The sequence below is a fragment of the Bactrocera dorsalis genome, chromosome 2, assembly GCF_023373825.1.
Source record: "Bactrocera dorsalis isolate Fly_Bdor chromosome 2, ASM2337382v1, whole genome shotgun sequence".
NCBI lineage: Eukaryota > Metazoa > Arthropoda > Insecta > Diptera > Tephritidae > Bactrocera > Bactrocera dorsalis.
In genome coordinates, this window is record NC_064304.1 from 41,398,099 (window position 1) to 41,415,676 (window position 17,578).

At 39.4% G+C, this 17,578-nt stretch overlaps 1 protein-coding gene across 1 annotated transcript; it reads right to left on the minus strand.

Annotated features, from left to right (window-relative positions):
- Positions 1-8,846: 8,846 nt before the first annotated feature.
- LOC105221904 (uncharacterized) lies at positions 8,847-17,552 on the minus strand. Its single transcript, XM_049447796.1, has 5 exons — positions 16,037-17,552; positions 12,271-15,972; positions 11,978-12,147; positions 10,624-11,903; positions 8,847-10,542 (listed from the first exon to the last, which is right to left on the minus strand). The coding sequence occupies exons 1-5, from the start codon at positions 17,042-17,044 to the stop codon at positions 9,764-9,766; spliced, it is 6,939 nt and encodes a 2,312-aa protein (XP_049303753.1). The 5' UTR covers positions 17,045-17,552; the 3' UTR covers positions 8,847-9,763.
- Positions 17,553-17,578: the final 26 nt, after the last annotated feature.

Consider the following 17,578-nt stretch of genomic DNA (forward strand, 5'->3'; position numbering starts at 1 on the left):
ACCTGCTTGGATTGCTAACTTGGCTGCTACTATTTTCAAAATTGATTTCGGGCAAGCAACCGTCGCGAAAGGCGGATATGTATACGACTGCACCGAAGCTAATATACCTTTCACAGGTGCATTTCTTTTAGTAACTATTTGCCCAGTTTGTATGGAAGCTATATGTTATAGTAATCCGATCTGAACAATTTTTTTTAGTGACTATGTTATTACCTTAAGTAGTAATCCATGTCAAATTTCATGAAGATACCACGCCAAATGCGAAAGTTTTCCATTGGATCCCGATCATTCAGTTTGTATAGCAGCTATATGCTATAGTTAACAGATCTGTACAATTTCTTCGGAGTTTAGATTGTTGCTTTGGAAAATAATCTGTGTCAAATGCAAAAGTTTTCCATACCAGAACTTGATTCCGATCGTTCACTTTGTATAGCAGCTTTATGCTATAGTAAGCCGATCTGTATATTACATTATTATCTTAGAAAATAATCTATGCTATCTTTTGTAAAGATACATTGTCAAATGTGAAAGTTTTCCATACAAGAACTTGATCGTTCAGTTTGTATGGCAGGTATATGTTATAGTGGTCCAATATCGGCAGTTCCAATAAATGAGCAGCTTCTTGAAGAGAAAATGACGTTTACAAAATTTCTAAACGATATCTTAAAAACTGAGGGACTGGTTCGTATATATGTATATAGACAGACGAACATGGCCAAATCGACTCAGCTCCACATACTGATCATTTATATATACTTTATAGGGTCTCCGACGCTTCCTTCTGGGTGTTACAAACTTCGTGACAAACTTAATATACCCTGTTCAGGGTGTAAAAATCATATTTGAAAGCTAGCCAACCAGCCAAATTTGCAGTAAAGTCAAATGTCCATGATCCCAAGGCCACTCTGTATTTAAAGGGATCAGAAGGGGGTGATGTATTACAGTAGCGGATTCAGAGGGTAGAAATGGGGGCCATTTCACCGCCCAAGGCCAAATGGCTTCCCAAGTATTTTACTACCCTGAAAAAACATAAAGTAACAGAAATATAATCCATTTTTGAATGTAATAAATAATGCTAAGATACCACTGAAGTTACAAATTGTAGCTACGAATACAATTAACAATTTAATTGTTAATAAAAATCTGTGGCCGACAAACAAAGTGCGAAAACTTCTGCGAGAAAACTTGTGGAGAATACTACAGGTTCACAGTGTACATTTCTCTGTTGGATACAATCCGCGAAGATCTGAACACGTGCTTTTCTAGAGAAGTATTGGCGAAGGGGGCCGTCGCTCCGGGCGCAACGTCTTGGGGGGCGGAAAAACGATCTTCGCTGTTTTTTTAATATTCAGAGAAATACTTCAATAAATTTTTTTACAAAATTTATTACAAAAGGTAAAGAGTTGTACACTTACAATATAATAATCTGAATAACAATGAAAAACATTGATTTTTACTCGAATACTCTTCAGTCAGACGTTACCCTATGCTTTGAATGTAACAAATACTTTTATGTATTTCTGCAAATTTTCAAAAATGGTATTTAAAAACTTCAATTCGGGTAAAATTCCTGCAAATTGTGTCAAAAGAATTGTGAGAATTTTGGAACTTCAGAATTTGCATGGCTTCTAGTTCCTAAATTTTATATACTTAATATCCCCTACATAGGGTTGTGCGCTGGGTTTGGGACCCGCCACGTAAAAAAACAACCCCAGCGAATAGCAACAACCAGCCTCGGATGAGAGACCCCCCTTTTGATGACGACCATGGAAAACGAAATAAGGACTACGAATTGAGGGCATTCACCTGGAATGTCCGGTCCCTTAATTGGGAAGGTGCCGCTGCCCAGCTGGTTGATGTCCTCGTGAAAATAAAGGCTGACATCACCGCCGTCCAAGAAATGCGATGGACGGGACAAGGACAAAGACGAGTAGGTCCTTGTGGCATTTACTACAGTGGCCATATAAAGGAGCGCAAGTTTGGTGTGGGATTCGTGGTGGGAGAGAGACTCCGTCGCCGAGTACTATCATTCACTCCGGTGAATGAACGTCTAGCCATCAATCCGCATCAAAGCGAGTCTTCAACATATCGCTGATATGCGCCCACGCCCCGACGGAAGAGAAGGACGATGTGACCAAAAGATGCATTTTTATGAGTGCTTTTGGATCGCATTTATGAGAGATGCCCCCGCCACGATGTCAAAATCGTGCATGGCGACTTCCAAACGCCAGGGTGGGCAAAGAAGGTATCATTGGCACTACGGTCGGTAAATTCAGCCCTCCACGAGGAAGCCCCCCCCCCCCACCCCCCCATCCCCTAAATGGGTTGAGGCTGATCGACTTCGCCGGGGCCCGAATATGGTTTATGACTGTAGTACTAGATTTCAGCATAAGAAGAGTCATCAAGCTACCTGGGAGTCTCCGGATCGAAAAACCACCAACCAGATCCGATCATGTTGTGATAGACGGATGACACGTCTCCAGTGTTTTTTAGATGTGCGTGCGCTCCGAGGTCCGAACATCGCACTCGGACCACTATATTGTTTTCGGCCAAAATTCGCACCCGCCTCTGTGCAGCAAAAAACGAACGCCAACAAACACAAGGAAGGGTCGACGTCGAGAAGCTGCAATCACAACAGACAGCCGAACGATTTTCTACTCGCTTGCGCTCCTGCTCTCTGATAGCACTCGTTCCAACAACTCGGTATAAGTGAACTGTGGGAACGGCATTTCAACTCCTTACGTACAGCTGCAACCGAAACCCATTGGTTTTCGGAAAGTGCAAAAGAACCAGCTGGTCACGACGAGGAGTGCCGTGTCGCAGCGGAGAGAAAACAGGCTGCCTACCTCGCAAACGTTACGATCGACCCATAACACGGCGGGATGGGAATAGATATACCGAGAGTTGAAGAGGGATAGCGAGACGCATTTGCAGACAGAAAAGAAAGAGGCCGAAATGCGTGAGTACTCAAAAAGAGCTTGATAAGCTGCCGACAGGGTAATGCTCGAAAATTCTACGAAAGATGCGGGCGGCTTACAGAAGGTTTCAGACCGGAGCATACTCATGTAGAACCTCCCAAGGTGATCTAGTCCACAGATGCCAGAGCATACTTAAATTATGAAGGGAACACTTCTGCCAGCCTGCTGAATGGCAGTGAACACACAACGCCAGAGAAGAACGAACCCGATTCCCCAATCGATAACGATGGAGAGACGTTCCATTGCCCGACCAAGAAGAAGTTCGATAGCAATTACCCGCCTGAAGAACAACAAAGCGGCGGGAGCGGATGGATTGCCAGCCGAGCTATTCAAACCCGGCGGCGAAGAACTGATCAGGAGCATGCATCAGCTTTCTTTGTAAAATATGGTCGGACGAAAGCATGCCCAACGATTGGAATTTAGTGTGCTATGCCCAATCCATAAAAAAGGAGACCCCACAATCTGCGCCAACTACCGTGGGATTAGCCTCCTTAATATCGCGTATAAGGTTCTATCGAGCGTATTGTGTGAAAGATTAAAGCCCACCGTCAACAAACTGATTGGACCTTATCAGTGTGGCTTTAGACCTGGTAAATCAACAACTGACCAGGTATTCACCATGCGCCAAATCTTGGAAAAGACCCGTGAAAGGAGAATCGACACACATCACCTCTTCGTCGATTTCAAAGCTGCTTTCGACAGTACGAAAAGGAGCTGCCTTTATGCCGCAATGTCTGAATTTGGTATCACCGCAAAACTAATACGGCTGTGTAATCTGACGTTGAGCGGGACCAAAAGCTCCGTCAGGATCGGGAAGGACCTCTCCGAGCCGTTCGATACCAAACGAGGTTTCAGATAAGGCGACTCCCTATCGTGCGATTTCTTCAATCTGCTGCTGGAGAAAATAGTTCGAGCTGCAGAACTTAATCGAGCAGGTACAATCTTTTATAAGAGTGTACAGCTGCTGGCGTATGCCGATGATATTGATATCATCGGTCTCAACACCCGCGCCGTTAGTTCTGCTTTCTCCAGACTGAATAAGGAAGCAAAACAAATGGGTCTGGAAGTGAACGAGGGCAAGACGAAATATCTCCTGTCATCAAACAAACAGTCGTCGCACTCACGACTTGGCACTCACGTCACTGTTGACAGTCATAACTTTGAAGTTTGTAGATTTAATTCGTCTATCTTGGAAACCAGCGTAAACACCACCAACAATGTCAGCTTAGAAATCCAACGCAGGATATAACTCTTGCCAACAGGTTGATACTTCGGACTGAGTAGGCAATTGAGAAGCAAAGTCCTCTCTCGACGAACAAAAACCAAAACTCTATAAGTCACTCGACAAAAATAATACCCGTCCTGCTATATGGGTGCAGAGGGCTTGGACGATGACACATCTGATGAGTCGACGTTGCGAGTTTTCAAGAGAAAAGTTCTGCGAAAGATTTATGGTCCTTTGCGCGTTGGCCACATCGAATATCGCATTCGATGCAACGATGTGCTGTACGAGATATACGACGACATTGACATAGTTCAGCGAATTAAAAGACAGCGGCTACGCTGGCTAGGTCATGTTGTCCGAATGGACGAAAACACTCCAGCTCTGAAAGTATTCGACGCTGTACCCGCCGGGGGAAGCAGAGGAAGAGGAAGACCTCCACTCCGTTGGAAGGACCAAGTGGAGAAGGACCTGGCTTCGCTTGGAATATCCAATTGGCGCTACGTAGCGAAGAGAAGAAACGACTGGCGCGCTGTTGTTGACTCGGCTATAATCGCGTAAGCGGTGTCTACGCCAGTAAAGAAGAAGAAGAATATCGAAGATATTTTGTAAAAATTCACTTTTGTTCGAACCACCTCATGAAACTTGTAGGTAGGGAGACAAAGGGGGGCGGCAGAATATCCTTGGAGCTTAATGGACTCAAACTATGGAAATCGTACGCTTATTGGCGCTGTTGTTATTGTTGTTGTAGCCGCAGAAAACATTCCTAAAGTAATTTCAAGGGTTAGTGCCGAGTTGGCAATACTTGGCCAGATAAAAATACGGGTCCGTTCTGGTTACCGATTACACCCGACTGACGCGGGAACGGTTGTTGTTGTTGGGGCTCATACATACATAAGCAGTAAGATGGGTGCTGATAAACTTACTCACATAACAACAGCAACAACCATACTGGTGGAATCACTTATTTGCCTGCTAAAATATCCCTGCCTACCAAAACTAAAAGAATAGGGGAGAAAAAAAACAATTTCTTTTTGGATGTAGTTTAGATTACTTCTCACTTTCATGACGTTCACGTGGTAATTTATTTATTAATTTGTAAATTGTATTTGCAATGTTTAGTTTAGTAGTTGTAATTGTAATTAGCATATATCCATTGTTTCTTTCAGTTTTGTTTGAATTTCTTAAGACTAGCTATTAAACTAAAATTTCTTCATACTATTTTTTTGTTTTTTTTTCTCTGGTTTTCCATTTTATTTATTTTTTTATTTGTTTTTTCTTGTATTTAACTTAAAGATTTTTTGTTTGTTTTTGTTGGGTTTTGCAATTACCACAATTCGTTTTCTAATTCAAACACACATGTAATTTCAAATTTCAAAAACGTTGTAATTTTTAGTATTCGTACGTACAATTATATATGTATGTATGTAAGTTTGTAATTTGTATTTTTTATTTTTTATTTATGCATGTAAGTATGCGGGTATATAGCAATTCAATAGATTTGCATGATACAAAATATTTTTATTTTTGTTTTTATTGTTTTATTTCACTTTATTTTCGCAAAAGTTGAAGTTTATTGTTGTTGTTGTATACAATCGTTTGATAGCTTGGACGCTGTCAAAATAAACTGTAAATCATAAAGTTGCTATTCCAACTAAGGCAAAAAATCATACATATTTATAGCTACACACATGCATACAGACTTTTGTGTGTGTGTGTGTGTGTTTAGTGTGAAAGTGATGCGAAATCACAATATTAATAATAAAATTTGACTAAATCAATAAAATTTTCTAAGCATAAGTATACACATAGATAATATAACTAAATGTTGCTTAAAAAAGTCGTTCAAAACTATTACTTTTTTATTTGTTTCATTTGCGTTACTCGCCAACTTCAAGGATGCAGATGATTATCCTTCTCTTTCTTTGCTTTCTTCTTTGTTTAATTCAATGTTTGTAATTTTTTTATTTTTTATTTTTGTTGTTTTTTTTTTTTTGTTTGTTGTCGTAAATATCATTTCCATATTGCACTTGAAGCCAGTGAAGTAATGAATTCATGGGGAGGAGGGACATGATAGTCGACATTTTATATGCTTACATACACATATATTTATATTTTTATTATTTATTGCTATACAAGTTAATGCTATTTTAAAGGATAAATTATCAAATGATTTTAAAAATTATATCTCATATAGATAATGTAAGGCGATAACTGTAAGTTAAAGTAAAAATAATAGTTAATTCTATAACACCATAATATTATTAAATTTTAATAAAACAGCAATTTCCAATTCAATAACGGCAAATCAAACACAATTTGTTTAAGGAGCCACTGAAGTTACCTAAAAACTAAAATGAATGTTAATGCTAGGCAAAATTTAAGCGACTATGCCAAATGGAAGCTGGCAGAAGCGCAGGGTTGCAAATAATGCATTAAAAAATTATTCAATTAATATTTCAATTAATTTTTTATAATTCCGAAAATCTTGATTAAGTTCTTCTTCTTGATTAAATTAGTTTGAAAAAAAAAAACAATTTTAATCCTAAATTCGAAAATAAAAATAATAAAAAAATGTTTTAACCCCAAAATTCAGATGAGAAGAAAATTATTTTTAGTTTTTAATCACAAATATTGATTTGAAAGTTAAAAAAAAGGTTAATCCAAAGCATATCATTATATATTCAAAACAATAAATTGTTTTCAAATAAATATTTTTGTGCCAAATTCGGAACTAAAAATAATAAAAAAAAAGTTTGTACCCCTAAAAATGGATTAAAAAAATATTTTTAATTCTTGATCCCAAATAACGGCTTGTAAGTTAAAAAAAATATTTTAATGTCAAGCATATCATTATGTTAAAAAAAAATAATTGTTTAAAAATTAACACTTTTCGCGATTGTGTACTTGCCCTTCTACCATTTTAAAGCTTGCTCAGAGGCATCATCTTAAATGCTATTGAGCACTGGCAGGCAAACTTACAAACAATTTATATTTTATTAATTTTTAATTTCGAATTTAGGATTAAAAACTAAATTTTCAATTTTATTATTTAATTATTTAATTAAAAAAATTAAATCCCTATATTGTAACTAAAAATAGAAAATCTAATTTTTAATATACATATGTATGGTGCTAGGATTCAAAATTCGACTTTCGAAAAAAAAATTAACCTTCAAATAAAAAATAAATAAATATATTTTTGAAGAACTTTATATTATCTTCCAAGAATTATTAATTAATTAATAATTTTGAATTTTTTAAAGAACTTTGTATTATTTTTCAAGAGTTTTTATTTTGTTTAAGGATGTTTTTACTTCTGCAAGCTTAAATTAATAAAATTGTAAATTAGTTTTGCTCAATCAAAAAATTAATAAATTTTGCTCACTAATAAAGTGAAATTTGACATTTTCAATTTTCTGTGTTTTCAAAGAAATGTTTGTTTAGTTATTAATATATTTTAATTTTTTTCATACATACTTGTAAATATGTTTGTATGGCGCAACTTAAGTATAAAAACAAACTTGTAGAAGATGCTCATGCAATTTCAAACTTAATTTTCATTCAATTTATTTGTTTAATTGTTGTTGGGTACATTAAGCAACAGTGGTTGGCCTTTAGTCTAACTTAAATCATATACAGAAAACAATTCATTTGTCTGTTGCTTCTTTGGAAACCAAAACAATATGTATGTATCATACATATAACGCTTAAGATGCTTAAATGTTGATGAAGAGTGGATGCACAATTCGCTATTCCTATAACTTTCTATAATGTAAGTTCGATACATTCAATATTTTTTTTTTGTTTTGCTTTTGTTTTTGTAACTATGATAAAGAAAATACATACTATTGAATGTGTAGATTTTCAAAATTTCATAAACGTCCTAATAACCGCTATTCATTAGATTATCAAATGTGTAATCCGATGCGCATGACAATTGATTTTCAAATAACTAACTTTTTTATGAAATACATACATACCATACATAGACTATAATTTGTTCGACCATTTTCAGATGGAGACTATATAAGCATTTATGCAGAAATTGAATAAAACAAGCTGATAAAATGCGAAAAAGCTATTATATACCAAAGCTTTATTTGGACATTTATTTTTTCACGAACTTATGGAAAATTAAGCAAATAAAATTAAATGCTTCTACAAATAATTGTTGGAGGAATAGGAAGGATTTTCTAATTAAAAACTAAGAAACGAAATTAAATAAAAATTAAAAAAAAAAATAAGAAAAAAAATTAAAAAAAAAAATTAAGAACAAAATTAAAAAAAAATGAAAAAAATATTAAAAAAAAAATTAAAAAAAAAAATTAAGAAACAAATTTAAAAAAAAAAATTAAGAAAAAAAATTAAAAAAAAAAATTAAGAAAAAAAATTTAAAAAAAAGTTAAAAACAAAAAAAATTTAATTAAAAGTTAAAAAAAAATTAAGAAAAAAATTAAAAAAGAATTAAGAAAAAAAAATTTAAAAAAAATGAAACTAAATCGAAAATTAAAAAAATAAATTTATTTTAATTATATAAGAATAAAAAAATTAGCTTTAAGTCAAAGTTGGAATTATTATCTGACCAAATTTCTCCTTACATTTTTTTTTGTTATATAATTTAGTTCTTTTTTCTTTGTTATATCAGTTGAATATTTAAGTTTTTTGTTTTCAATTGTAATTCAAAATCTCCTAAAACTAAATTACTTGCACCGCAAGTAAATTTCAAGCATGAAAGGCTATCAAATGGCGTGTTTTTGCAATCAAAACCTATATTTCTCCAAAAACTGCATGCACATTGAGCACATTATGTAACCAAATTAAATTTAAATTGCGTAAAAACAAAATCACATATCAAATGTACCGCTAATGCATGCCCAGCTTCGATGCAGCTGATGATATATTCTAAAACAAGTTAAAAATTTTGTTAGTGTTTAGACTTACTAATTTAGGTTATAAAATAAAGTCAAGTTTGAGACTCGAAACGTTCATTAGCAAATTACAAACTAAGAGGAAAACAATTTTTTTATTTAAACTAAAAAGAAAAATTTTTCTTTAAACTATAAAAAAAAAAAATTCTTTAACCTAAAAAAGGTTTTCTTTAAACTATAAAAAATTGTTTCATTAAACCATATTGGAAAAATTATCAACATTTTTGCCAATACTTGAGAAATCATAAAAGATTTTCATAAAATAATTCATGCTTGCATTTGGCAAATTAGTATGCTAGTGAACTTAACTTATTTAAAGCGAATTCCATCTGAAAATGGCTTACACATCTATATTTTTTATGTATTGCTTTAACACTCTGCTTGCTTGCTTCAACACATACATATATATATGTAAATATTAGCCTAAACAACTACTTACCGCATTAATTCGTTATTCATTAATTCAGTAATATTTATAATACTCATTTAAATTACAGACACATACACGTAGATATTAAGGGAGAAAAACTTTCTTAAAACCATGATACGCCACAAACAATTTCTACTAACTCCCAGCAGTTTGCCACGCCTTCTCAATATAACTATTATTACTAAAGTGCTACCAAACCACTTTACGCCTCGACGGTGAAGGGATCGCGCGAATGATGTATTTTCAAGTGTTTGTTATGATTTGTCTTCGTTGTGGAACTTTTGCCGCATATGGTACACTGAAATGGCCGCTCGCCTGTGTGTATGCGTCGATGTTCGATAAGATAGTAATGCCGATGGAAGGACTTTTTGCACAGGTCACAGGTGAACTTCTTATTGCCGTGATGTTCGCGCCGATGCCGCATATAATTGTATTTCCTGATGAATTTGCAGCCACAATACTCGCATGTGTACGGCTTAATTTGCTTGTGTGCATTCATGTGATTCTTGAAATCGACCTCGCGCACAAACGCCTTGGGGCAGTGTTCACATTTGAATGGTTTCGATGTGCGATTGGCATGCACCCAAGAGTGTATCTTCAAATTCCATTTGGTGGAGAAGGATTTATTGCAAATTGCACAGTCATGTTGTGTGTCCATCGAATGTGTGGCCATGTGTGCCTTGATGGAGGATTTGGCAAAGGTTTGCTTGCACAGGGGACACTCCATCGGCTCGGCATAATCGAACTTATCGGAGTGCGCCAAACGTATGTGGCGGCGCAAGGAGTTCGCGTGCACGAAGCGATCACAACAGTATGGACAACATTTCGGCTTGGCATCGTGTGTCTCCTTGTGCCACAGGAAGCGCGCCTTCGATGGCAACACCTCACCGCAATGGCAAACATACTCCTTCTTCCTTATGATTTGCTTGCCGTGCCGCTTACGATGCTGCGTCAAATTCGAATAGCGTTTGAAGTATTTTCCTACAACACAAAAATATTAATTTAGTATTAGGTGACGCCCAAGTAGAGTAGAGCCAAAAAAACAAAAGTTTGGAAACTTACCGCATACTTTGCACTTGAGTGGCGTATGTCCGGTGTGCATGCGCATATGTTCCACCAACGCGCTGCGCACCACGAACTTTTTCTCACACACATTACAACCGAATTCCTTCCAGCCCAAGTGGCGTTTCAAGTGCAGTGAGAAATTCTTCCAACGTTGAAACGTTTTGCCACACGTAAAGCATTGGGCGGGATGCTCGCTTAGATGTGCATCGTACAATTTGACCGAAGTGAAATTGCGCCGGCACACATAACAGAAAAAGATCGATTGTTCAATGAGTTTCTGCTCCATTTCACTTAGGTTATGGCTATCTTTCAGTGTCGAAATATTGTAGGAAACCAACATGCGGTAAAGCGCCGCCAATTTAGTGGCTGGTGTGGTCATCGCCAGTGGTTGCAATAGCGGCTTTGTATCCAGTGCGTCGCCGGCAATATCACCAACATCGCCGGCTATGTTTGCATTACTTGTGGGCAATAATGCCATACCCTGCTTGTCATCAACTAGCTCTGGCTTGGCGTCAACACTCTCACTGTTGCCAGTTGACGTAGAGGCAGCTGGTGCCGCAGCTAATGGCTGATAGGCATTGTCTACCTCAATTTTGACAATGTCCTGTTTCGAATCCTCCAGGAATTCCATGCTATCGGAACGCACAAGTGAACTACTGCAACCTTCGGCCATATTTACGACTACCACATTGTCCACACCGCCAGGGACGGCGTTAGATGACGAAGGTATGGCATCAGGCGCCGCCGCAGCAGCATCCGGGCGTTGCACGCATATCAAGCGCCGATTCTGACGCACATAGTTGTGTTGCAGTATCATATGTGAATTGCGATCTTTCAGTTTGGGAAACTCTGCCGTGCAATGTGTACACTGATAGACTTTCTTGCGCTGTCGCCTTTGGTCTGCGCCCAGTGAAGCGGTGCCGTTGGTAGCGGCAGCAGCGGCCGCTGATGACGATGCAGATTCGGCATTTTGACTTAACTGTTGTAGCTGTTCATGTGCCTGCAGTTGTTGGCTGCTTTGTGGCTGGGGGAATAATAACTGTTGTGACGTAATTGTGGCGGTTGGTTGAACACGCGACACAGTCGCCTTTTCAACTCGGCCAGAGGCAGTGCCACTACCACCATGGCTGTCCCGCTTTCGTTTCTTCTTGTTCGATGTTGATGTGGATGGTAAGACATCAGTGTGTCGGGCGAATAGCTGGAAATTACTATTGCCGCTGCCGGTGGCATTTGCTGCAGCTGAGGTAGTTGCTTCCAAAGGAAGACGAAAATCGAAGCTAATCGAAGTAGACAAAAATATGTATAAAATATAAATAAAAATCAGATATGGGTTGCAAAAATATATGCTGACCTTTTGCCTGAACGGTTAGATGGTGCCGCACCAGTTGCCGCACCACTTGCCGCAGCTGAGGCGCTCAAATCCTGTACAGTGAAATACTCGTCATGGTTCCAACCATTCTCATGCTGGAATATGCCGGGAAAGGTGGTTTTGAAAAAGCGCGCAGAAATCTCGCCACACATCTAAATAACAAAATAAAAATTTAATTGATTAAAAATTCAAGCAAACATTAAACCAGTGCGGAATAAACAGCACCAGAAGCTTAAGGTTTCGAATTGTTTTTATATCAATTCCCCTCTACTCACCGGTTGACTCCAGGAGTTTTCAATGTCGCAGTTACTCTCTTGTCCGGAAATCTCGCCCTTAGCCGGCATCTTTTCATCCGTGCGTATGTTCAGCGCATCAGCCGTGCAACCGCCAGCCAAGCTACTCTCTGTGGCAGCAGCAAACGATGACGAAGTTGAAGATGGCGCACCAGGCATGCCAACTAAAACCTCACGCTTACAAGTATCGAGATCCAAGTATTTACCCACATCACCGCCGTCGACAGCGGCATTGCAGTCCACGGCCAGCGCCGCTTCGAAATCAGCATTAGCCGTGGCCAATGCATGGTGATACCAATGCGATGCAGTGCTGCCCATTTCACCGGTGCCGCCATGCACGCCACCAAAGTGGCTGGTATGTGTTTGTTGCTGTTGCGTGGAGCTGGTCGAGTCATCGGTGTGTATGGTATTGCTGCCGGATGCAAGCGTTGCTGCAGTGGTGGCGTCTTGTGCGGCCTGCTGGTAAATGGCAGAGAAATTGCCGCCTTTGCTGTCAGCTGCTTGTAAGCCGCTGCCTGCGCCACTCACGCTGCCACCGTGGCCGTAAAGAAAACTGAACGGATAATCGGTGAAGTTGTGGTGCAGGTGTTGTTGTTGCTGTTGCTGTTGTTGGTGTTGCAGCTGTTGGTGATGATGCTGTTGCTGTTGTTGTTGCTGCTGTTGCTGCACCAGATTCAAGTCTCTCACGTGCGAAGTGGTGGTGCTACTGGTAGCACTGGTGGGTACATCTGAGGCTGATTGCGACTGAGAATATGACGACGAAATGACTACCTCTTGCACATCATCGTGTGCTATGAATTCGTCTTCGCAACGCAAGGCGGCATGTGACTCGGTGCTGCTGGTATTGCTGTTAGGGTGCAACGTTGCTGGCTTTGGTGCATTCACTTTGTTTGCGGTGTTCGAGAAGATCGAAGTGGCAGAGAGAAAATTGGTTGCGACGTTGTGCGGTGCCTCGTGTTTCTTCGAATTAGCGAAGTCCAACAAGACGCGCGCATCATCAGTCGCTGCATTGTCGTTGGAATTGCTACCGTCTTTATCTTCCTCTTTGAAAGGTTGTAGAAAGTTTGTTGGTGCTTCTTGCAGACCGCCCACTTGTTCGGTCTTGCATTGTATAATGGGTGCACCTGTGTTATCAACATTTGAGGTTAGATGATTCTCAAGTATGCTATGGCCCAAATTTTGGTTGCCATTGATGCTGATTCTATTTGTATTGCTGTCGTAGGCTGAGGAACTCGGTTCACTTTTAATCAATTTCTGTGCTATTGTATGATGCGAGGGCTGCTCTTTGTCTTGCTGTGACTGACGGATTTTCTCTTGCATTTCCATTTGTGCTTTTGTCGAAGTTGTTGGTTGTTCGCAAAGTGCTTCTTCAATGATTATTTGACTATTTATATCTTTAACATCCACATTCCGGTTGCAATTGGAATTGATGTTGTTGCTGTTGAGGTTAGCATTTGCATCAGTCTTTGTTGCTTTTGGCTTGATAATCAGCTTCTTTGGGCCTCTTTTCTGCGCTGGCAGTGTGGTTGAAGTTGGCGCTCGTGTATGCAACGGTGATTGCCCTTCTACTTTGGAAGTATGATCCATTTGCGTTTGCGACAAACCATGTATGTCTTCCATGGGATGAAGTGGACGCGGTTGATTAAGCGCGTGTTGCTCATCTTGCAGTTGTATAATATGTTGACGTGACAAATCTTGAATAATTATTGATGTTACTTGTGATTGGGCTGCTAACGCAGCCTCGTTGTCAAACATACTTCCTGACTGTGTTCCCGTTGCATCCGAAGCAGTCGTTGGTTGCTGCGCCATATCTTTTTGCGTCTGCTGTTGTTGACTAGTTGTTGCCATGCGTATAACACTAGTCACGTGACTCGAACACATCGCCGTGCCAGTGGCTGATGTTGCCGGCATAGCGGCATTGTCAGCGGTTTTTACATTTTCACTACTGTCATTTATTCTAACCTTATTGCTACTACAATTATTTTCAACTATTTTTTCAGTCTCATTTTTGTTGTTGGCGATTGTAGGTGGTTCAATTACAGTTGATGCTTGAAAATCGTTAAGCGGTTTTTGTGTTTCGAAAAACTCTTGCTTTCGTTCAGCGAACTTGTGTTGCTCATGTTCCGGTTGCGGAGTCGGTACTTCGTAGTCGTCATCGGGTGGCTCTTCCTTTTCAACTTTGAGCAAAGGTATGGGCAACGTGCCCGGTAGTGTATTACTCTTCGCTGTTATTTTACTCGACGCTATTATATTACCGACCAAATCGAGGTATTCATCTAAATTTAGCTGCACATCACTCAGCACTGTAATAGTGTTTTTGGAGCTACGTTTGCGCGCTGTACCCGCCGAATTAGATTGGTTGGCATTTGTTGTGGAGCAGCTCGGCAACATGTTCGATTCGTTATCAATATTTGCACTCGAATTCGATGACGCACTTGGCTCGCTGCTAACGTCCCCATGGGCAGCACTCGAAGTTGCACAATGTTGTGGTGTTGTTCTATCGCAATTTGTATTCGTGTTGCTGCTGCTACTGGCGCTTGCCACATCTGATTTATCACTACCGTATATTTTTGTTTGTACCTTACCATCAGCTGATGCAGTGCTCTTATTGCTACTCGTTTCTGCTTCTTTTACTTGCGCACTCACATTCATTTGAGATTTGTTAGCTTTCCGTAACTGCTCGTCTGAGAGATTTTCTTCGCATTCGATATCCATGGGTATGACTTCGTTTGCTTTCGCAGTGTCATCGAGTGTTGAAACCTTCTTGCTATCGTTGTCTTTAATATCACCGTTATCGCTATCTGCATCATCATCATCATCATCGTCTTCTTTCTCATTGTCTTCGTGTATATGTAACACGCTTAATGGCGACTGATATATACGCTCGATTACCGAAAATTCACCATTGTCCTTCTCAACGCATTCCACAATGTGCTTCGGTGTTTCCTGAACTATAAAATCGCCGTTGTCGCGTTCCAAATAATGCGCCACGGGTGATTCTGCGTAACGTAACACTGAAGACGACGAAGGAGACTGCACAGCTGTCATCAGCAATGAATTGTATGGCGAAGCGATTTGGCGCATGCCTGGTGACGATGACATGGTAACAATGGCTGGTGTGTTGGCTGCTGCCGATGCAGTTACAGTCGTTGATGGAGGAAGCGTTTGACTTGTTGCTGTGGTGCTGGCATCAATGTCATCTGTTGCAACTCGTTGTTGTACGGTTGGCACAGCTTTGACCGGAGCGCCGAAATGTGACAATGTATGTGGCAATTGTTGTTGGTGAAGCTGGTGCAAGTTGGTTGGTGTGCGTGTGGGTGGTGGCGGTGGCGGAAGCAATTCCGTTGGTTTCGCAGCCATGGTAGCTTTTGCGTTTGCAGTTGGTATATTTGCAAGTGTGTGTTGTTGGTGATGCTGGTGGAGTTGTTGCAGCGATGGCGTACAATTCGCCAATGCCTGTGATTGTGTGGCATGCATTGTGACACGTTGTTGTATTTGGCGTGTTAGCTGCTGATGATGCTGTTGTTGCAGTTGCTGATGTTGTTGTTGTATGTGGTTTTTATCTGTAGTGGCATGTTTGTTTTTGTTTTGGTTATTTTGAGATCGAATTTGACTTATCGCTGTGCCATAAGCGGGCGGTGGTTTCTGATGTTGCAGTTGTGTCGACGCGTGGAATGGAAACAGCTGAAAATGAAATTACCAAAAATAATCGAATGAGGAATAAAGAACACATACATTGCAAACTTACCGTGGGCGGTGGTGTTGGCAAAGCAGTTGAATAATATATTTTCAAGTTCTGTTGCTGCTGCTGTTGTTGTTGCTGATTGTGAGCATGTTGTTGTTGTTGATACTGATGTTGGAGCTGTTGGTGCGGCTGTTGGATCGGATGCATTTGTATGTGACGGTGTGGGGCAGCATTGCTTGCAAATAAATTGTTTGAATGTGATTGATGTAATAATTTGTTTGGCACTTGACCGACCACTAGTGGCATAGCTGCCATTGGTGGAGGTGGTGGTGGCAAAATATTGCGCTGCTGTGCAATTTCTATGTGTGCACTTGCACTATCCATGTGCGATTTTGGTTTTTGCAGTTGATTCTTTTGCTGTTGTTGTTGTTGCTGGTGTCGCTGCTCTAATTGACTGGTTGCTAATTGTTTTTGTTGCATTTGGTGGTATCTATTAGCCGCATAATCATCAAATTGGCCGGGTAACTGCACTTGCCCAATACCGTTGGCAGCCACTGCCGTTGTGACAGACACTTGAACTTTATCGCTTAGACTACCGGGGTCAGTTTTGATCTCCCTTTTATTCTCTAACTTCTTATTGTTTGCGTTTGCCGCTACATCAACTGACGCTCTTAACGTCGCTGATGTAGAAGGAGCGCTTGCAGTTATCGACGGTTTATTTATTGCTGATATGCCACAAAACGCATTTGCAAAACTCTGACTGCTAATTTGAGCTGTGTCATTAACTGCAAAATTGGATGTGCCACTCGTCGCCGAATTGCTGGTTGCATCTGAATCAGTTGATATCGTGGTGGGAACTGGCTTTTCATCCGGATCAGCTTTGGGTGCACTACCGCCACTTAAGGACGCGGCCAGTGCAGTACTAGCAGCGCTACCACCACTCCCCGAAATGGTCATTTGCACAAGTGCCTTAATCACTTGCTCTTTAGGATGTGTCTCCAAATGATCTGAGAGATTCATGCCAGCATGCAGGAACAGTGTGCATACCGGACACTGTACGTTTTCCCCCATTTTGTGTGTTTTTATTTCTACGCTTCGTGATCGTTGTATGTATTAGGTTTAGTATGATAATGCTGTTGCAATAATTACTTCAAGACAGTATGGCTTGAAATCATAAAATTGGTTCAGTTCCTTCTTTAGCCATCTTCGTTAGAACATCAGTAAATGAAGCGAGGATTCATCAATCTAGAAAATGTATTGAATACATACATACATTAAAAAAATTCTATTAAATTTTCTGTCTAAAGTATAACAAATAAATAGTTTTTTATTAGAATGATAATTTTTTATTAGAATGATAGAAGTTGGCACTCAATAACAATATACTTAACAAAAAATAATAAACACCATATATTTCTAATGAAAAAGTAAGTGTTATTCCTAAAATTAATTTAAGCTCTTTCTCAGCAGCTTTTAAACATTTTTTTTAGTACATTCGCTTAGCACCACCAATTTGTCCTTAATTGCTGAACAACAAGAAAAGCCAAAGCTTTAATACCCTTGATTGTTCCATTTTTTATGGATCTTTTACTTGGTTTTGACTGG